This window comes from Poecile atricapillus, chromosome Z (assembly GCF_030490865.1).
Source record: "Poecile atricapillus isolate bPoeAtr1 chromosome Z, bPoeAtr1.hap1, whole genome shotgun sequence".
Classification (NCBI taxonomy): Eukaryota; Metazoa; Chordata; class Aves; order Passeriformes; family Paridae; genus Poecile; species Poecile atricapillus.
This window is the reverse complement of record NC_081289.1, coordinates 112,722,375-112,743,938: the sequence shown is the minus strand read 5'-3', so window position 1 is coordinate 112,743,938 and position 21,564 is coordinate 112,722,375. Positions and strand designations below refer to the sequence as shown.

Sequence of the window (21,564 nt, the reverse complement as noted above, 5' to 3'; positions counted from 1 at the left end):
CCACAGCTTCATTGCTCATCATAATGTATTCTGCAGGAAAAGCAACAGGATTAGCAAACATTATGGGGATAGTGATAAAATTGTTAGCTGCTGTCAAACTGCTGTTAAACAACACTGTGTAGACTGAGTAATAAGCTTTGGCTGTTTAGTGCTTCTTTGCTATCTTGACATATCTCAGTGGTTATGATTGCTGTGAATTGTGGAAAAGGCTCACAGCAAAAGCAGAGAGCAGAATTTCTCCAGGTAGCTAAGGGTGTGATTTCAGGCACTTCTGGCAAATAAAAATTTGCAGTGCTACATGAAAGAACAGTTTCATAGTCTAGCTGCATACCGCTTCTTCTGCTTGTGCAACTTTTTGATTCAAGTAGAATCAAAAAATTAACATCTTAATAGGCAGGAGGAAGATTCACTTTCATGCCCATATAATGAGACCGTGTTGTTCATTCCACAGGTAAGAGGATAGGAGGAATAAACCTTTCCAGCACTCACCTGATCTTAGATTGTTTTATGTCAGTTGTGAAAGGGCTCCCTATAGTGAGAAGAACTCTAATCTATTTTTTCCATAAAACAAAAACTTTTCTCCTTTAAAATTCCCCTTACAGCTGTATTACCTTTTACGTGGCTCACCAAAAATGCCAGCTTCTAGTATTTCCCATTTGCTTTCTCACTTCCATAGAAATGGAATGTTACATTGGGAAAAGGAGGGGAATTTAACAAAACAAAACCAAAACAAAACAAAAAACCAAACCAAAACAAACAAAAAAAACCAAAACCAAACAACAACAACAACAAAAAAAACCAACCAAAAACCACACCAAAATCTGTCTGTTCCACAAACAGGAAAGAAACCCTTTAACAGGAGTATTTTAAAGAAGATTAAAAGTTTACCTGGGTTTGGTAGGAAGAAGAGGATTTGGGATGTAGCACACATTCCTTGATAAATAAGATGTGCTTGGAGAACACTTGGATAACATAGTACTATGCTACTACAGATCGTCTGAGTCCATGGTGTTTTAAAACATCAATAAAAGAAGTATGCATCATCTAACTTTTACCTTGCTGTCCAAAATATAGCCACTTCATTTTTTCGTATTCCCTCTTATATTTCTTTCTTTATTTTCTGAAAATACTTCCATTTGCTTCTGATTTAATTTGACTTGCTGCCTCCATTTCCCTGACTAATTTTGTTTGTGCCTTATTTTCTTTTGTGCTTCTGTATTTTCTTCTTGCCACCATCATTTCAATGACATTGAACTTCGTTAAAATGCAGTTTCTTAATCTGAACAGTCAGCAAGTCTGCTGACTGTAGTTTTGTAGTGGGTAGAAACAGAAGGCATCAAGAAATTCAGATGTTGAAAAACATAATCTGATGGCACTCAAGGGTAGTGGAAAAACTAAAAAAAACAAAATTACTAAATGTTAAAAATACCTTGCCCTTTCATAGCTGCTTCTCAGACAAAATAAGTACTGTGAGACTTGCCTGATATTCCTGTGTCTGTTTCCACGTCTGTGTCTGTGCAAACAGATACATAAGCTGCAAAATTAAACATACTCAACAACAAGAACTTGCTTTTGATATGCACTTTTAACAATAAATATATGAAAAAAATTTTTTTACACTAGTTTGTTAATATTTCATTTTGCTGAAGTAATGTGTGCAAGATTGAATTTTGACCAATGAAATCAGCACACAACAGTGTGAACTACTAATGTTTTGTAAACAGGAAAACTAATTTTAAGAGCACCTTACAAAGTCAAGCATTTGGAAGGGGGAAGGTAGAGGTATTCATAGTTGCCCTCCAGCAGCACACACAGTAACATAGATAAGAAACATGCTCTGAGTCTGCGTTGCTGGCACTAGGATTTAGCTGGAAAAATTTGAAGTCAAGTGGCATTAACTAATTCACTCTCTTCAGGCCATTCATATGCTGTAGTTACAAAAATTCACTAAAGCACATCAGCAGACAAATTAGTTCTTTTGTATTTGCTGTCTTTTTTCCACCAATTAGGATATTTGTGTCCTTTCTTTTAATATTTATTCTTCAGTTGTGTGTTTGAAATAAAATGCAAGCTAAAGTACAGTTGAAAACCTTATTGAAATTGGTGTTTCCATAAATCCCCATAAAAAGCAAAAAGTGTTGCAAAGGTTGCTACACATCATGTTTGGGGACATTGACTTTCCTTAAGGTTCTACAACAGAAAAGCTTTCAAACATTTCAAAAATGGAGGATATCACGGTTTAATCTTGAGTGTACCTAGTCTGGACTTTTCCTTGAGGGCAAGACTGGCTCATTCTGGTATCCATCTGGTACCTAGGGATTTTAAGATTAAGAAGAATTTGGCAATATCTTAAAGATTTTCTTCTCTGTCACTTGTCAAACGTGCTATCTTGGGAATATTCCTGGGCTTACTTCTGTCCAAGTCATTTCAAGGGAAGCTTTGACTTAAAAGTTTTGGACAGAGTCTCCTCTCTAGTCTGCCAGCAAAATAAAAGCAGTATTGACCAACAATATTTCATTCCTTTGCTATAGAAAGAATTGATGAAAAACAGGGCTTAGTCCTAAACTTACATAGCATCTTTAAAATACATTTTGACTTGCTCAGATAAATTTAAACACAAGAATGGATTCATTCCTTTGTAGGCAAACAGTAGTATGTTTGTATCCTCTGTCACTTTCCTTCTTCAGCTTCCAGAGCTAAACTTAGCATGATCAACACTATGTCGAAAATTCGAGGCCAGGAAAAGGGGCCAGGCTATCCTCAGGCAGAAGCCTTGCTGGCAGATGCGATGCTGAAATTTGGCCGAGAACTTGGTGAAGAATGCAACTTTGGTAAGTTGTTTACTTCCCTTTCCATTATAATGGAATAAAAATGGTAGGAAAGTTTCATATAGCTTTCATTATTAAAGGGCTGCACTCTTATAGGGGAAGAACGTCTTCAAGAAGCATTAGAGTTCTGCTTCTCTGCAAGAAGCGTCAGAGTTCTGCTTCATCCGACTTTTTATTTGAGGTTGGTCTAGGCCTCTTTAGAGTATCTTTTGAAGATTTTGACTAGAGAAGTTCTTCTTAGAAATTATGGTCAAATTGTTTCCCTTTGGACCCATAGGCTTTAGCTCTCTGTCATAAATTGTGATACTGTGGCTACGTTGGACTGAAATATTCACATGTACAGAAATTGTATTATTGTCTATACATATATGGAACAAAGTGCTCTTGACCTCAGAATCCTTAAACTAATTGATACTGTTGTCATTGCAGGCAAGGAATAAAAACTAATAGATTTTTAATAAGCTTTGGCCTTTTTTTTTTTTTTTTTTCCAAATTCCATATTTTAAGGCACTAATGAACACTCCTGTCTTATATGCTGACTGCTTCTCCCTCCAAGGCCAAATGAGTTTACAGCTCAGTTACAAATTGAGTTACAAATGTTAAACTGACTCTTAAAATGATGTTTGGCAGTAAAGTTATAGAAAGATGACATTCACAACAGCATTCTTTTTATTTCTGTCTTGTCTGTGTGGATTTCTGTTGCCATTTTTGCATGACAATACACAGGACCCTCAAATGGGACTGTGAAAATCCAATTCTCTATTTGAACCATCATAAAATTGTTTTCCTGACATAAAGACATTTAGAATGGGAAAAAAGTACTTTCTTACTTGTTTTATGTAGTTCACTAGTAAGCTTAACAGATGTAGTTTGATTTGTGCTAAATACTACTGATTTTTTTTTATTAGTTGCCTCTCATTTACTAAATTTCATACACATTTTTAAAAGGAAAATGAAGAGCTAATATAATCTAGGTTCTGCAAATTGTATATTCTATGATATTATATTCTGTGATAACTGCATTACCATGCAGCAGAATAGGTACAGCAATTATTTTTGAATTCTTAATTAATAGCAGCTATTACAGCTATTTGTTACCCTTTGTCCAAATCTGGAAGGCTGTCTCATTTTGCAATGCATTGCTGGCATCTGCTACTTGGGAGACAAAGCTTCTTCTGATTTCTCACATATTTTGATTTTCAGACCCAATTATTCTTTGAAAGTGGTTTGTTTGTTTTTTTTTTTTTTTTATCCCTAACCTATACATAAAACCAGGAGGCTATGTTTGAGCTTTTTGCTTTTCTTTTTATGTAGCAGAAGTAAAACAGAATGGTAATTTTTGTGGTCCTCAAGTTAATCTTGGAGGAAATTTCAAAAGGCAGTTAGGGGTTATTGATATTTATGAGCTCACTTGAGTAGTCTGTGTAGTAGACCTCTTAAGTGTAATAGTAAAGACTATAGTCTCATCAAAAAAAACTTTCATTAAAGAAAACAATCTGTGAAATCGTTAAGAATTTTTACATTTGGTACTGTCATCAGTCTCACTGATAGAAATGGGAAGACCTAGACTTGAATTAAAACTGTTTTTAATACAGTGTGGTGATGATACCACCCCGTAAATACAGTTAATTCTGTTCTAGCATATTTATTTCAACAGAGTGAGAAATGAACTGACAACAAGGGATGTGGAGGAGCCTGTCTTGGCACAGCATAGAACCACAAATTCAGCTGTATTACAAGGCATGAACTCTGGTGGTTGCAGGAGTGTAAAATCTAGTTGTTGCTCTTTCACTTATTGCGTCATCCTCTGTTTCTTTCCTGAACTTGAGACATAAAATTAAATACTAACTGAAGTTGCTATGAAGTTTCCATGACTCAGTTTCATTCTACGGTGCTTCAAAACTAAGTTATTTTGACTGCATCTTTTCTTTCAGGACCAGCACTTGTTGATGTGGGAGAAGCTATGAAGGAGCTTTCTGAAGTCAAGGACTCTTTAGACATGGAAGTGAAGCAGAACTTTATTGACCCACTTCAGAACCTCCATGACAAAGATCTGAGAGAAATACAGGTATTGCCCTCCATGCTGAATTTTAATAATGCCAAATGTGTGGACTGTCTCTATGTTTAGAATGTTTGTTAGTTGTGTAGTTTAAAATGGGGCATTCAGTTTTGAAAATGGCCTGATTTTTTGTCTCTTTTGGCTTGACTTTTACTTTTCAATTCTGTGTCTCTTCTTGATGCTTTAGTAAGGGAAAGATAAAAATTAGAACTTTTTTGATGGCAAAATTTTCATTCCTCTGCAGGCATGAACACAGTACTCTAATCTTGCCATTTGAAAGCTCCTTTCACAAAATAGATGTACCGATGTTTATGTTCCATATTCTAGTGTATGGCAAATGCTTATCTTCTTAAGTAACTGCTCTTCTCAGCTCAGTAAGGCTTTCAAAGCATTAAATGTATGTGGATGAAGGATATGTTTGATATAATTTAGAAAATGGGTAGTTATAAATATCGTAGTGGATAATAAATTGGTTCTTCTGAGAGAAAGTAAACACTTCAAGTAATCATGGTCATGCCAGTAGCATTAACTTCTGGCAGCTGCTAAACAGATGAACATGAATGTTATCTCAGTTAACAATCTAGGAAATCTTCAGTATGAGATAGAATTAAGATTATTTAGTGGTCTGATGCAAATTATAAAAAAAATTCTTGTGTTGCTCTGTTTGTGAGTGCTGTTCACAGACAAAAATGTACTAAGTTGTTTTTTGTACTAATTTTCTTCTGAACATCTGGGGGGAAGAAAAACACAGTTTTCAGGTAATTCTTCATTACAGTTGAAAAGCAAGAAACTTGTGTATCTTTAATATAGATGGCAATTGAAGTTGTCCATTCTGCACGGTCTTTTATTAGTGTTGGTCTGTCATTTAGATCGTTGCTTCTTAACTGATACATAAACCCACATATTTAATTGTTCTGTATTTCTCTTCTGTGGGAAAGAGTTAGTAGACAACAAACAGCATATTCTCCCAAAAGTGCATAGACTACCTGCTTAAAATTCAATATCAGGAGAGCTGGGAAAGATCCTTTATTGTCTGCTTGCATTCGTGTTTTTTGTTTTTTTAGCATCACCTGAAGAAAATGGAGGGTCGACGCCTGGATTTTGATTACAAGAAGAAAAGACAGGGCAAGCTCCCTGATGAAGAACTTCGTCAGGCTCTGGAGAAATTTGATGAATCAAAAGAAATTGCTGAGTCAAGCATGTTTAACCTTCTGGAGATGGATGTGAGATAAGCCTTGTTAATCTTTGACCAGAGTCTTAGACAGATAGTGGAAGCACTTTCCTCCTTGTTAGACAGAGTGAAAGGCTCAGAAGCTATAGTGATGTACAGTATGTTCAAGTAGGAACAATTTCCTAGGTATTTTATAGGTAACTGAGCTAGAGAATGGAAGTCCTCTGTAGCATTATTGTGCTTCCTATCTGCAAAGCTTTACTTACAAAACCAAAGTATTTTTCTTCTTAGAATTGTATAAATGTAACTAATTGTGTTTATTTGTGGGTTTGTGCCAAGGCTTTTATGTTTTTTGTTTTGGTTAGGACTGAGCAACAAGTTTGTAGTTTTTTAAGTTTTAAGTTTTTGATCTTTGTAGTAACGTTCATGTCCAGTGTGTGCAAATAGTGATGGCCAACATTACACCATTATGGCATTGTGCACTATGGAAACTGCTAGCAATTGCTTTAACCACAGAGTGGGGTCTGGGTGTTTTTTTCCTCATGAAGTGGAATGCTCTCTGCCCTCACCACAAACAAGAAGACCACAAAAGCAGAAGCATGACCGTAGTCCCTATGGTTCTGTGCTCTTCAAAGGCAGGGAGGGAGAAGGTGTATTATACTCTCATTTCAGTCTCATTTTTAATTTCATAGTGTTTGCTGAATGTGGTAGGTCTGTAGGCTGCTGTTCATGCAAATCAGCCATGGAGAGATAATCAGTGGAGAGGAGTTGCAGTTACCATTCCAGATCAGGTCATAACCAGATGTGGTAATAGGTGATATGTAAAATATGTAAATATTTACTGCTAACTACAAAGATGAATCAAGGTTTTAGAGAGATACATTAAACTGCCTTTGCAGTGGACAGTGGTCTTTATTCTCTATTGCCTGAGCTGTTAGTATTCACCTAAAATTTTATGTTTTATTTTCAATCCTTAGATTGAGCAAGTGAGCCAGCTTTCTGCTCTTGTGCAAGCCCAACTGGAGTATCACAAGCAGGCCACACAGATCCTACAGCGAGTTACTTCTAAACTGGAAGATAGGTAATGCACTTTTTCTAAGTTTCTTGAAATAGTTTGGTGGTTTTACAGAGGTAGAAAACCTATGAGTAGAATTCAGTGCTGTTATCTTTCCTGACTTGGTACTTGTACTTTTATGAAATCAAGGGCCATTTCAATAGATGATTGCAAGCTGAGATTTAAATGTTTTAGAGATGCATCTCCTTCTGTGTATGAGTTCAGGAAAGCACCTCAGCTCAGCAAAGCTATTAAATGTGAGTTAATTGAAAGTAAGTGTTTATAAATACTGAGTTCAGTGACACTTGCAACTTTAGATTCCTTACTGTTTGTGCATGTATTCACAAAGTGTGCTTATTCTGAAAGAAAATGTTAAAAAATGACTTTGCAAAAGAGTTTCTTGTTGCATTCTCTACTACCTGAAGATTTTTGTGAGCTGGTAGTGATATCCTCATTATTATCCACTTAACACTCCTCCTATCAAGGTCAAACTTGGTACAAGACTTGAGCTATTTCTTCCATCGCCCTTTGAATAACTGCATGTGCTATCAGAATTCCTACAACATCTTTTTTTAAAAGAGTTTCATCATTTTTACTTTAGAATTTTTGTTTTTATCAAAACAGATTTATCAGCTTCTCATATACACTTCCTTCTTCAAAGAAATTTAACATTCAGGAAAGTCTTCTCTACCAATATGGTTCTGGCAGCCTCTTAGTAAAAGCTGGATATAATTCCCAAGCGGAGTTAACGTTCATATACTGTGCAGAGGCAGCCGTTTTCTGATGTCATTAGTATAGATCAAGTTGCTAATACTGCTGGGTCTATCAGTATTAATTTTCTCAGAGCATGCATCCTGAAAACCTCATTCAGTTCTAAGTCTTACAGTCTTTGTGATTAGGAACAGCACTTGCTGTGGGTAGGCTGTCCAGCTGACTGTTCCTGGATACAGTTTCCAGTAATGTCTAAACAGCTAACAGACCAATTTTTGGCACTTGCAGAAGACTACTGCAATTCACTCTCTTTACAGAAGCATGAAAAAGTCCTCAGGAACAGGTATTTTATTCAGTAGTCCATAAATTATGCCATTAAGTGAATATACATCTCTACAATAGACTTTCTGTATCGCTTCAGATGATCCTTAGCCCTTTTGAAATTTCTGCTGACTTGTCAGTATTTTTGCTTTAAGTTTCAGCTGTGAACGATTTTAGCTTTTCAAGGATCTTGCATCAGAGTGCTATGGTAATTCAGTTGAACTAAATCTTATGCATCCCTAATCATAAAGAGGCTGCTGGCTAAAGCATACTTTATCCACACTGCTGGACACAAATTGAACACTGTGATGTGTTCACACCAGAGATGAGTCAGGGATGTAGAGCTGTTACTGTCCACGTTACTAGTCTTTCCCTGCCAGTGATAAGCAGGTAGCTATTAATGCATAACCCCTGGGATTTGGTTGGGATTTTTGGTTTTGTTGTTTTTTTTTAAACTCTATGGAGCAGAAAATAAATGATTATTTATTTCTAAGCTGAGCAAATTTGTTGCTGTTCACTGCCAGTGATGTCTATAGCACCTACTGCCCTTTTTCTAGGTACTCTTTGAAAGAGTGAATAGAACCAGTTCATGCTGGCTTATGGCATGGACAATGTCTTATAACTACGAAGACTGTCCTGTGTAAAATATTCACAATAGAATTTTTCAAAAGTATGAGATAGACTGCAAGAACTAGGAAAAATTTAATAATGCACTTGTCTTCTATATTGTCTGGGCTTAGATTTTGTCTTTGTTTAGATTAGACTTCAAGACTTTGTTCAGGAAGTTCAAGTGAAAGAATTTAATCTTTTTCTATACATTAGTGGAAGGAATAAACTTCCTTAAAATGCCATGATTCCAGGAACTGGGGAACATTAGGAGCTTGGTGAACATTGGGAAACTTTCAGTAAAATTAATAAAAAACTGGAAGGTCAGCAAAGACTATTTTAAACTCCCTTTTTCACCAAGTGAAACAAGGATGCAGTTTTCCCAACATCATGACAGAGCAGCTGGGAAGCAGGAATGGTTTTCTTGGAGGTATTTATTTTCCTAAGAAACATGGCTTATGCTGAGATTTTGGATAGTTTTTAGAAAGTCAATAGAACTGTCTGTCACCTTATAGTTCATAATCTCAAAAAGTGGTATTGGTTTCATGAAAACATTAAATGTAACAGAACTAATTTTTCTTAAACATTTTACTGTCTTGAAAATGTAACTTTTGCTAATGAGTGGAACAAAACAAAGGCTTTTTATTTATTTTGACCACTTCAATTATTTAAGAATTTTTTTTTTTTGCTTATGGGTTTGGTTTTTTTAATGTGGAAGAAAAACACTCGCTGGGAACTGACTTATATTGGTATTTTGGATGGTGAGGAAAACCTTTTTATAAGAACCAAAAGTCAGTAAGTTAGATGCAGATCTCTTCAATAGATAAATCAAAATGTGCTACCAGCAGCAAGTCTAGGGCAGATCAAGAAAAGGTTAGAGAAATAAACTTGTGTTTCATTTCTGGAATTAGAAATACATGTGGCAGTTGCAAGTTGCTCTGATTCTATTCATGCCTTCCTTGGATTTTACCCTGGAATCTGTAAATAAAACCTTCCCTAGAAATTATAGATTTCTCAATTAGAAAAATAAGTTGAAGTTAATGATGCATAAATGGTTATTTTGATACTCAGGAAGACTGGACTTTTGTCCCTTTGTGAAACAAGTATTCCAAATTGCAAATTAACCAAGTCTGCAGCTGAAGTCAGTACATTCCCACAGAGTCTTCTTACAAAATGACAAGAGTTGGCATCAATCAGCTGAATAATTAATGCTTGCAAGGGTTAGAAGTAAAAAGTCATGCTAAAAATGGGGACAGGAATGTTTGTAAAGCCCTTCTCTAAGCATTGATAGTCACGTAACAAGTTTTTCTTTATTATGAGCTCTTTGTTTTTGTTAGGTAAAAGGAAGACAAATTGCTAGTTTTCTAAAAGGAATGAAGAATTGACAACTTCATAGCACAGTCACATCAGCTGGTTTGCAACTATTGTTGTAAACAAAAAGGCTACTCCAAATGACTCAACTTGTTTAGTATGGATGATTGGTAGATGAGAACCTCAGCCTTGGACATAAGGGTATTTGGTGCATCTCATCTGCTAACAAGATATTAACTCTTGTCATTTAACCTTCATGTTTTGGCAGAATAAAAGAGGCATCATCTCAGCCCAGGCGAGAATACCAGCCCAAACCCCGTATGAGCCTGGATTTCTCGACTGGTGACAATACACAGCACAATGGAGGAATATCCCATGCCACCACACCCAAACCATCAGGTAATGTCGGAGTTTTGTGTCAATGCAGAGATTGCATGCTTTCTTCTGAAGATTAGGTTTTCCATGAGGGAAAATGAGTTTGGGGATAGAATATAAGAGACAGAGATGTTTGGACTGTTGTTTCTTTGTGAAGTGTTCATATCCTCAGGCAGGAGAACAGAGGTGGAGTATCCTCTCCTTTAAATATGTCTTTTGGTCAAAAATATCTTCTGTCCTAGAAGATTACCCTGAAATATAGAACTTTACAAAATAGGCACTTCAAAAACCAAAATAGCAATTGAAAGCTTTCCATGAAAATGCAGAAAACTAAGGCCAGCCAGACCTCCATAACTATATCCTGCTTTTTAAAATCAGGTATTACAAAACAGTGAGCCTGCAGGTAAAAATAACTGAAAATAAAAACTAAGCTATATGAGCTATTTTCTTTGTCCAAGTGGGAGCAGCACAAGCAAGATTAAGCATTAGTATGAGTGTGCATAATTACTATCTTAAAGAATGGTTTATTTAATACAGTAGGTTTATTTAATATCAGGAGGGATTATTATTTGTTTCTTACACAAGAATGACCTGTTATCCCATGGTATGGCGAGGGCTGGCCTCTGTCCAGACCCTGATTTTAGTTATTTAGTTATTTAGTTTACCTTAGTAAACCTCAGTTTACCTCAACCTTGTATGACTAGTTGTTTTTTTTCCCCTAGATCTTTAGTCAGGACTTCCTTTCATTCCATCACATCCTGATGTGAATGTTTGATTTTCCTCCCACATGTAGGCAGGAACGATGTCTCCATTTGTCACTGGCAACTGGAAATTATCTTACACAGTCTTGCAAACTACTAGCAATCTCCTCACTATGCTAACAAGGAGAAGGATATAACAGATTCCTTGTGCATGAATGTGGCTTGAGTTTTGCATGCTGGAGCTGCTGGAGCTCTCCTCATTTCACCAGTAATTTTCTTCACTCGTGAACACTTGTCTGTGCTAAGCCAGAGCAGACATTTATACTTCCCTCTTTAGTGAGCAATATTTAACAATTTCTGCAATAGGGGTTCTTTTTTTGAAATGTTTATTGGTTTCAGAGGAATGCCTTCTTTGAAAATTCTTGAACAGATGTTTGGGGTGATTAATTCAAAGAGTTTATTTGCTAATTATTCTAAAATTCAGCTGGTAGAAATGAGGATGGCAAACATGCTCTAAGGTGTGTTGATATCAGCACAGTAGTATTCAGGACAAAGAAACCAAAATACACTGTGAGCAATATGTAAAGAAAATAATATTTCACTATAGAATTTAATAAATTACATCTGGTATTTGAAAAACTTGCTCTATTGAGATCTAAAGAAATGGAAAATTTTTGTCCTAAAATAACTCAAGGATAGGCCTTCTAACCAGTGTGTGTTCAAAATGAATATGCAGAATGTTTGAACCTGAAACTTACTCATCTTAAAGCCAGTATTCATGAAAAAATAGAATTTCTTAGAACTATCATAATGGTGAAGTGGCATGTGTTGGTTAATTCAGACCACTGGAAATACATGAACTTTTACTATGGAAATTCAGGATGAGAAATTATTTTTTACAATTTAGTGCTGCTAAATCCTACATATTTTGACCAGTAACAATTTTGGGTTTGGTAGGCTTGAAGCTATAGAGACTTCAGGAGGGAAGAAGGAGCATATTTGTTAATTTCATATAAAATGAATTTTCATGTGAAAAATCCAATCAAACTAATGACTTACAATAATATCCATTAGCCATCCTAAAGAGTTTATGGTTTGATGTTCATGAAGTAGCATATTAGAAAGCTCTCCATTTCAAATTTTTCTGAATCTATCCTGATGATCCTGTAATAAAGTGTTTTGTGGGAATGGAGAATAAAAGTCTCTGAAAACATGGTACTAAACTTCAGAGGATTAGGATCAGATACAGTGGTATAGCTGTACCAGTGAAATTTCCAAATAAAGGGCAAACACACGGTTATATTTAGACTGTTCTTTTAAGCCACCACTTATACTACTTACCTGAGGTAAACAGAAAAAGCATCTCTTTGTCAGTAAAGCTGGAAATATGTTAAGGCTTTTGCTTAATTTTTTGTGTTTTATAGTCAGATAAAAATTAGATTCCAAATTGTTCATAGCTGTGCTTCCAGGTCTGGGCTTGACTACAGCTCGGTTCTTTTGGGATTCTCAGAGTTTTACCAGCAGGCACTTAGAGTAACTGAAGACTGTCAGAAACTAATAGTTGTCTTCCAACAAAGTTTGGCAATTCAGATAATGAGGGATAACAGAAACAGCAAAGTCTGTCAGGTACAGTAGTAAAATGGGTACTCTTAAGTGTTGAGATTTTTAAGCATGTTGTTTCTGTGTTTCTTCTCCTTAGGTGTTCACATGGATCAGCCATGCTGCCGAGCTCTGTATGACTTTGAACCAGAGAATGAAGGGGAGCTGGGATTTAAAGAGGGTGATATAATCACCCTCACTAACCAGATTGATGAAAACTGGTATGAGGGGATGCTTCATGGCCAGTCAGGTTTCTTCCCCATCAATTATGTTGATATTCTGGTTCCATTACCCAATTAGGAATGCTGATCCACCACCTCTGACACAGATAGCTGTGTCAGTACCACTGCTTTCAGAATGCTGCTTCTTACACCTTACAAGTGCAAACTGCAGTGGTTAGAGTTACCAATTCCTAATGAGCATCTTTGGTTTACGTGTTGTCATACTATGTGGTGGTGATGCGTTGTATCTTCTGAGCCAGCACAGCGTGGGTTAGTTTATTGACTGTGCTGGCCTGGTAGTAACCAGAGCCATTAGCAAGATGAAATGGGGAAGATGATGGCAAGCAAAGCAGGTAATTCATAGTGAAGTAGCAGGAAGTGAAGGTGGTGTTGGGAAGATAATGCCTATCACCACCGTATAACTTTTTCAGTCTTAGTTCTCTATAAAAAGAGGGAAAAATTCTTGCCATTCCATCTTTCCCTTTCTAATGATACAGTTCTCACAGGTCTAACATTGACTAACCAGAATTGTATCTTCCAACCAAACTGGCTGGCTGTTCTCACAGAGAGAGTGTAAGTGTAGATCATCTGGTTTCTCAGAAAGTGAACCACTGTACTGTGTGTCCTGCTGCTCTCTGCTAAGTTTTATATTTTAATTATTGTTAAAAGGCCTATTTCCCTCCAGAGGTAAACTGTAAGCTATCAAATGGGGATTCCTGTAGTAGAAATGTTGGACCACAAACCACCTGAATTTGCCCTTCAGGAACTTTCAGCATGCTCACCAAAATGCCAGTAAATGGGCAAGATGGGGAATAAAACTGGCATTTATTTAATGTTTCTTGTCAAGTCTTGGCACAAAACCTTGCTGCTTAAGCACCAGATATCCTTCGTAAACTCATTCACTGAGGAATACAGTAACCAACCAAACAGAACCCTCATTTCATTTGTTTCTGTCTGCCATGTGTTCTTTGAACATCATTTGTGCATACTCTCTCCTCAATGAGGACAAAATAAAACATGTTACTTTTTTGTTGAGCAACTGAAGACATGTGGCTGTATATACAAAAACATTTTCCATCTGTTTAGTTGGTTCTCCTGTGTTCCTCCTTCCTGCACTTGGTGTGTATAGTGCTGTGCCTAGCTTCTTGGCATTCTTTTGGTAACAGTTGCAGAAGTTCTGTTAGTTTAGTTATCCAGAGTTCTATTTATCTAAATTGTACAGACTCTATCAGAGGTTTAATGTGCTGCTTCGAATGTGCCACTTCAATACTGGATGATGTGAAATGAAGACAATTCCCTACTGCTTAATGTATAAACTATATCATGGAAAATATTGTTATTTCAAATAAATGCTGAGAGAATAATTAGAATAATTTTGTGGGTTATTGCTTTGTTGCTTTAGAATCTCTTTTGATAACTTCAGCTAACAAGAATTTTATTTTAGAAAGCACATTATTTCATGCGTGATTTTTTTTATTTTATTTTTTTTCATTATCATTTTACTTCAGTAAAATAAATCTAATGCATATAATGGCCTTATAAGCAGGATAAACTTAACACTGACCACATTAAATTAGTGTCTCAATGACTAGCATGCAGTCTTGTAGATACAGGTTATTTCTTACTGAAGAATCCTGGTGTCCACAATGCTAATGAAGCTTAAATAATCTATAGTTTATTTATGGTTTTAAGTAAAAAACAGAGATATCATCACAAGCAAAGCAGACTTGACTTGGAGAAAACTAATTTAAATAATTTCAAGTATTTTTGTGCAGTGAGAACAAAAAGACTTACTTTTCCTGTTCCAGTTCTCAAGCTCAAATTCACTCCTGACTCTCCCCACCACCTGCTCATTGACAAGAGTACATGTTGGTGTACAGTATGTCCATAAAAGCCCCTCTGCTGCTTCTCCCTCCTCATTTTTCCCCCCTTTTTCAGTGGTGAGTTGAGCACAGAACTAAACATTGTGGATATCTGCTGGTGTATCATGGACTGTCTCCACCTCATCATTCTTCAGCCTTGGTGTTCCCTCTGCTAAGAGTGTTTCTCACTTTTATTTTCCCCATCTCTGGCTCTCTGCTCTATGTTCATGTCCCAGTGAACATTGACAGAGACTGACAGAGTAGACGTCTTTCAGAGATGGCACCTCATTCAAGGCTCAGTTCAAGGTCAGGCTGGATGGGCTTCTGAGCAAACTACTGTAGTTGAAGATGCTCATTGCAGGGGTCCTGGACTAGGCGACATTTTACAGTCCCTTCCTACCCAAACTATTAAAAAAATATAAATACAGATACAATTCCTGTAACTTTTTATTACAGTTCAGTAACAAATCCTATGGCTGGCCTCTAAGGAAATTTCTATCAGTGATCGGAAGAAATCTGCTTCAAGCTCAATGGAACCTGAAACTTTTACAGATGCATTAATGGTGCCATACTACAGTTGCTGTTAGTTAGTATTACTATAAACAGTTACAGTACTGTTAACTATGTTCATTATCAAGGCCTAGCAGTCACAGGTACTGCACAGACACACCTCTGTTTTGTCAGATTTTTATTCTGTAGCATTTGTGGAGAGCATGCAACCACAGGGCAGCAACCTCAGAGATAAATTTGCGTGATTTAGAGCAAAAGGGTGATTGGCATGCAGTGCTGGCCCACCATGCTGAAGGGCCCTGGTTTTAAATGATAGTATTTTTCAATGAATGGGACCAGAAGGATTGTACAGAATAGTCATCATGATGACATAGGCCTGGTCTGGACATGTTGCACAATTCTTAGCACTTCCTTCTTGCTCTGTTCTATGTCTCCTTCAGGTAATACCTAAAGAATGCTTTATTCCTGAGGTGTTAAGGTCAAAATCTGGCTTGGCTAAGAGAGGAAGTATCAGGGCTGATCTTAGCCTTCACTAAGATAAAGAGGGTGATCAAAAAAAGCAGGAGGGTGTTTGCTTTTGCACATCAGGTAGTTCAAAGCTTTGCCTATGAAGCTTCGTGACTCTTTAATTCTAGAATTACATAAGATAAGCTGTTGATGGATATAATCTTTTTTTCTCTGGGAGAATTACAACTTCTGTCATCCTGCTTCCTAAGATGCATGTTTTCAGAAATATTATAAAAATATGACATGGGTTCCTGGTTACCAAGCTTGGCTGCAGAACTGCTCCTCACAGAGGAAGTTAGGAAGTCTGCCAGCACTGAGCTATCAACTGCCAAATATAGCTAAATGTTTTACGTTTGATGTTGGTTTCTTTTTTTCTGTTGAACTGTAAGGTTCTTAGCCTGCTTTATTTATTGCAGAGTGAATCTATGTGAAAAACACAGCAAAATACCCCAACAGTTCCCTGAACAGTTCTCCATCTAAATAAAGAAGTGATTGAAAATGTGTTTTTTTCTTCTTTTAAAATAGCCTCTTCCCTCCAGAAAGAAAGAAGATGGTAGTCACATCCAGAATTTTGTATTCGAATCTGGCTTACAGACAATTCTCCCTTTGAAGATAGTCATGCTGCTTTTCCCACATGAACTACTTTGACAAGACTGTCATGCTGCTTTTCCCACATGAACTGCTTTGACAAGACTTGAAAACTGCTATGCTTGAAAACTTCTTTTCTGGTTTCACACTTCTGGGTCTTGCAAATCTTTATGGCCACTTGTACACTGAGTAATAGTTCTGCTTCAGAATGTGTCCTAAGCTTCTCATATCTCATGAAGGCAAGGATTCAGGTGCATGTAGGTCAGTGGAAATGGGTCTTCTTACCAGCACAGGAGTAGGCTGGCTTTGCAAATGATGGGCATATACTTGGGTAACATTTTAAAAGCAAGTACATTCTATAGATATGTTTAATTTTCTGTAAAGCACAGTAGGTTGGCTTAGACTTAAGCTCAGAACATCTAGAATGTTCTGTAATTATTATTTTATCTGGTAGTTCAGCCACAGACTTGGTGAAATTTTCAGAGGGCTGTGCTGTCTTTCCTTGCCATTTGATCTAACATATTGCAGAAGATGAGAACAGATTTGTCATACATATTCTTGCTGTGCACTGTAATGTACAGAAAATTTCTAAGCTGTTTATCTTTGTTAGTATTTCCTTGGAGATGCAGCACAGTGGAGCAGTCACAGAAAGAGCAGATTCTGCTATGCCTTCCTAGAGCTGCTGGCTCTTGCAAGCTCTCTTAGCTCTGGGACACACACAGAAAACATCTCCCTTTCAGGTGCCACTAGGGCAAACAGTGGACAAGCTGAAGTCCATGTAGTTAGAACCATGTCCTGGCACACAACTCATTTGGTGGGGTAGTGGCAGCCAGCCCCATGCTTCTTGTTCTCCCTGGCACAGTGCTTAGGCCTTGTGTCTTTCACTTTCTCCACACCTTTTATAAAACATGGAATTGAAAAGAAGCACTAACAATGCAGGGAAAGATAAAGAGGCTCAAGCTCTCCTGTCTTCTCTCTTCATCTGTGAATGGAGAGGCTCCAGGAGAGCCGAGGCCTCTCTCTGACAAGATCTGTTTTCCCAGCACCTGCAGATACAACTGGTACTTCTTTGAGTCACTGTCTGAAACTGGAGGATTCAGCAATTTATCCAACCACCATCAGCAGTTCTTATCTAAGGACTTTCCTGTCCCTCAAATAGGGACTGACTTGTGGTATATCCTGTGCTCAGAGGCTTCACATGGGCAGCAATATCCTTCAGTAGGCACTAGCTGAACAAGACAGCTGTTTTAGTAGCATTTCTAATGATCCCCATTGTCACTCTGTCTCCTCCCAGACCAGAGGTTTACAAGGTCATGCCAGAGGTTTACTAAGGATATAACAACTGATGCAGAGAGAGAGAAAGCATGGCTTCAAATAGGGACCCTGTGGCAGGGTGTTGTGGGGCTGCACATCCCTGGACTATGGGTATAGTGCCCTGGACCTGGCACCCCACAGCTATTTCCTATTTCACCTCCCCACTGCAGTTAGCTCTAACACCACCCTCCAAGGGCTGCAAGAGTGGCCTCCTATAGCTCCCTGTTAGCAGTGCTGTGCTTCTATACCACAGACCACTGCTTAGGTATTTAACTTTCTTGAACTTCGTGTAGCCCATTTCTCCAACCTGTCCAGGTCCCTCCAGATGCCAGAACTACCCTGTCTATCAGCCATTCCTCCCTGTTTTGTATCATCTGCAAAATTACAGAGAGTGCCTAATCTTCCAAACTAATAATAATCAAATCACAGTGTCATAGAATGGTTTGGGTTTCAGGGAAGCTTTGGAGATTGTCTGGCTCCAAGCCCCCACCCTGCCATGGGCATGAATGCTTTCCAGTCGATCAAGTTGCTGAGAGCCCTGTCCAACCTAAGTTTGAAGATTTTCAGTGATGAGGAAAATACTCTGGGAAATTTGCCCCAGTGTCTCACCATCCTCCTTGTAAAACAATTACTTTCTTATGTCCAATTCGAATTCTCCTGTTTCAGTTTAAACCACTTGTCCCTTGTCTTGTCTCTACAGGCCCTTTTAAATAGTCTCCATCTTTCTTATAAGCCTCTTTTATATGTTGAAAGGCTGAAATAAGATCTCCCTAGAGCCTTGTCTTCTCCAAGCTGAGCAACCCAAAGCCTCTCAGCCCTTCCTCCTAGAAGACATGCTCCAGTCCTCTGATCATGTTCATGACCCTCTTCCAGCCATACTTTAATGATGACCAAGTTGAGCAAGAATGGACCCATTACCAGTGGTCACTGGTGTGCACCATTCATGTCTGATCACTGTGCCACTGAACACAGCTGTCTGGGTCCAGCCATTCATGCTCCATCTGCCTCTCTGTCCCCTGGTCTGACATAGTTTATTGGTTTGACTATTGTCAGGTAAAACCTCAGAGAATGTTGTATCACAAGACTCTGATAAATGGTGTCTATTTCTGTAGCACTTGTCTGTATGTAGAGCAGACCATGGAATCCTAAAACAGTTTGATGCTTAAATGATGGCAAGATTCTTAAATATTGAATACAGTAAGCATGTCATCTACTTCCATGTTAGTTGATGAAATAAATTTTCATAGAACCAAGGATAAATTTAGATTTGTAGAGTCTAATTCAACCTCCTTCTCAGAGGAGGTATGATTAGATAATACTGCTCAGTGCCATCTCTGGTTAAGCTTTGAACATATATAAGCTGGAGGTGCAGTTTCCCAAATTTCTATTTTTTTTAGATTATTTTTTTTATTTTTTTTTTTTTTAGAGAGGTAGAACATCCTTTGTTTCTGATGGAAATAGTAAAATCACAGAACTGCAAAATTTATCTGGTATATGCTGTGCATTATGACTCTGCGTGGCTGTTACAGCTATAATAGAGGACTGAAGTATTTAAGGGGTACTGAGGTATCTAAAATGGTAGATGTGACAGTATACAACTTGCAAGTTGACTGCATATAGAGAAGAACTCCACAAATACCTTGGCAAAGTTTCAAACATTTAACATTCATTTGAAGTGCCTGTATTTAAAGTTTGGTTTCTTGAAGTGCCCACTGAGTTTTTAATTAGCCCACTTTTCCTTTGTAAGTTTCCTCAAGTATTTGTATTTTTTATTCAGAAGCAGTGAACACTTGGCCATCTGTGACCCTTTGCAATTGATAAGCTAGATAATCCTCTGCCAGTTCTGCAAGTAGAACCCAGTTCACTATGCAGTTACATTTTCTTGACTTATGTTGAGATCTCTTGGGTGATTCAATCTTCCACACATCTAAAATGTTGAGCAAAATTTGGAGCACTTAATCTAACTGGCCAGTCCCAGTCAACCATTTCATATCCTCACCTGCCTAGATCTTCTACAGATCACATTAGGAAGTACCCAGAAGATGCTGGGTAGGAATGTAAGAGGTATCATATGCCTGAAGATTCAGCCCATGTATGGGTTTGCATGACGAACAAGGCCTTCTTGGCTTTAGAAGAGGAAGAAAGGAAGTTCAAACTGCTAGTAGGAGGTTTCATTAGAACCATCCTTTCTTATTGCTAATACTAGAAATGAATACTTCCTAAATTATAAGGGAACATCAGAGTAAGAAAAGGAGAATTTTTTTTTTTCTTTTCTGTTCTTCTAGATAAGGGATGTGTGTTACTGGACTTTCTCTGATTTTAGCCTGGAAGTGAAACATGATCAAAGGTGCTCCTAAAACTAATGCTGCACAAAGATAAGAATAGTCATAAATGGAAAACCTTGCAAGCGTAATTTAATTCTTCAGCTTGAGAAAAAAGGTAGCCTCTCACAGCCCTTTTGCATTAGGCTGCAATAGCTTGTAATAGCTCCAGTTACTCTAATGCAAACTTGAGCCATGAGGAAAAGACACAGTGTGATGATAGACAGTGCCACACATCAGTGGTGATATCTAGAGGAAGCTGCAGATGCATCAGCTTCATCAGTCCTACATTGCTCTTCTGATCGAATGTTGTACCCAGCTCCTCTGCAGAGGAAGGGAAGAGTGGTATCAAGGCAGCAGATCATTTTCAGCAACTCCTCTAAGAAGGTGCTTTAAAGTGTCATCTTCCAGGAGCAGAACAAACTACAGATATAAAGTAAATAGTAGGCAGCTGGTGTAGTAGGCAGAATGTTTATGCCATCATTTTAACAGTTCTGATCAAGAGGCTAAAAACCCCTATTTTTTTACGTATGTATTTTCCAATACAACACAGCAGAACTGGTATCTCAGCTATGAGTAAATCTGAGGTAGCTGTTAAAAATTAGTAAGCGCCCATAGGCAGGACATTTAACATTTCACCACATCCTCAGAATTCCTTCTCCCAGAAACCGCTCCTTGCTTTCACTTTGGGCCATCATGAAGTTACTGTTTGCTTTGGCCTGTAAGTCTAGCAGCATCTCATGGCGTTCCCAAAATCAGAAGGTCGCATGCTACCTGATCAGTTTTAGTTCTAGGGTAGAACTCAGCATAGATTTGATTTCCCATGCTTACAGAGAATTGTTGCCTGGTTAATGCATTTAGTTTTAATTCTCCAGCTGTACAATAGGGATAATAATAATATCATATTTCACTGAGTGGTTGAGGACAGATATGAATGTGCATAAAGCTCTCACAGTTTACACTGTGCTTGAGAAAAATATTTGTTGTTTTCTTTGTAAAACTATGGTGTTAATCCAGCCAAAACAAAATTTCTGCTTTTATTCAAGGCCAGACATTTTACTTTTGACAGTTTAAGAATATTTACAAAGCATTAATACTCTAAAACTTTAGCTGAGAGTCTGAAAACAGAATTAAGCTGAAGGTGTGTTCCACTGAATACTGGGATGCTGTTTGGAAACAAAGAAGGAGTATTAATGCATTGCAATTTCATAGTTATCTGGAGGTCAAAACATTAACACTTCACTAGACTGTTCAGCAAAATGGTGATGTGTGAGGTGCTCTCCACACCTTCATGTCAGAGGGCCTGTCAAGTAATACTGCAACAAGCATCAGTGCTCCTATTTCTATTCTGATTCTCAGCTTGCAAAAATAATAAAAAATGTCCAGCTTACACATTTTTCATTTATGTATGTCTAAAGGAACTTAATGGAACTCCAAAATTCCCTGTAACCCAAGAGGATGTGTCTCTTCCGGCTTCCCTGCAATACTGAAGTATGAAGAGTGGT

The 21,564-nt window shown here is 37.6% G+C and overlaps 1 protein-coding gene across 3 annotated transcripts in view; it reads left to right on the top strand.

Annotated features, from left to right (window-relative positions):
• The window catches only part of SH3GL2 (SH3 domain containing GRB2 like 2, endophilin A1), an 88,089-nt gene extending 73,762 nt beyond the window's left edge, over positions 1–14,327 (top strand). For all 3 annotated transcript variants that reach the window (XM_058827040.1, XM_058827042.1, XM_058827041.1), the window contains exons 4-9: positions 2,688–2,831; positions 4,763–4,896; positions 5,952–6,110; positions 7,036–7,139; positions 10,330–10,460; positions 12,837–14,327. In XM_058827040.1, the coding sequence (XP_058683023.1) occupies positions 2,688–2,831; positions 4,763–4,896; positions 5,952–6,110; positions 7,036–7,139; positions 10,330–10,460; positions 12,837–13,036 (872 nt within the window). In that variant the 3' untranslated portion in view covers positions 13,037–14,327. The remainder of the gene's footprint in view (positions 1–2,687; positions 2,832–4,762; positions 4,897–5,951; positions 6,111–7,035; positions 7,140–10,329; positions 10,461–12,836) is intronic.
• Positions 14,328–21,564: the final 7,237 nt, after the last annotated feature.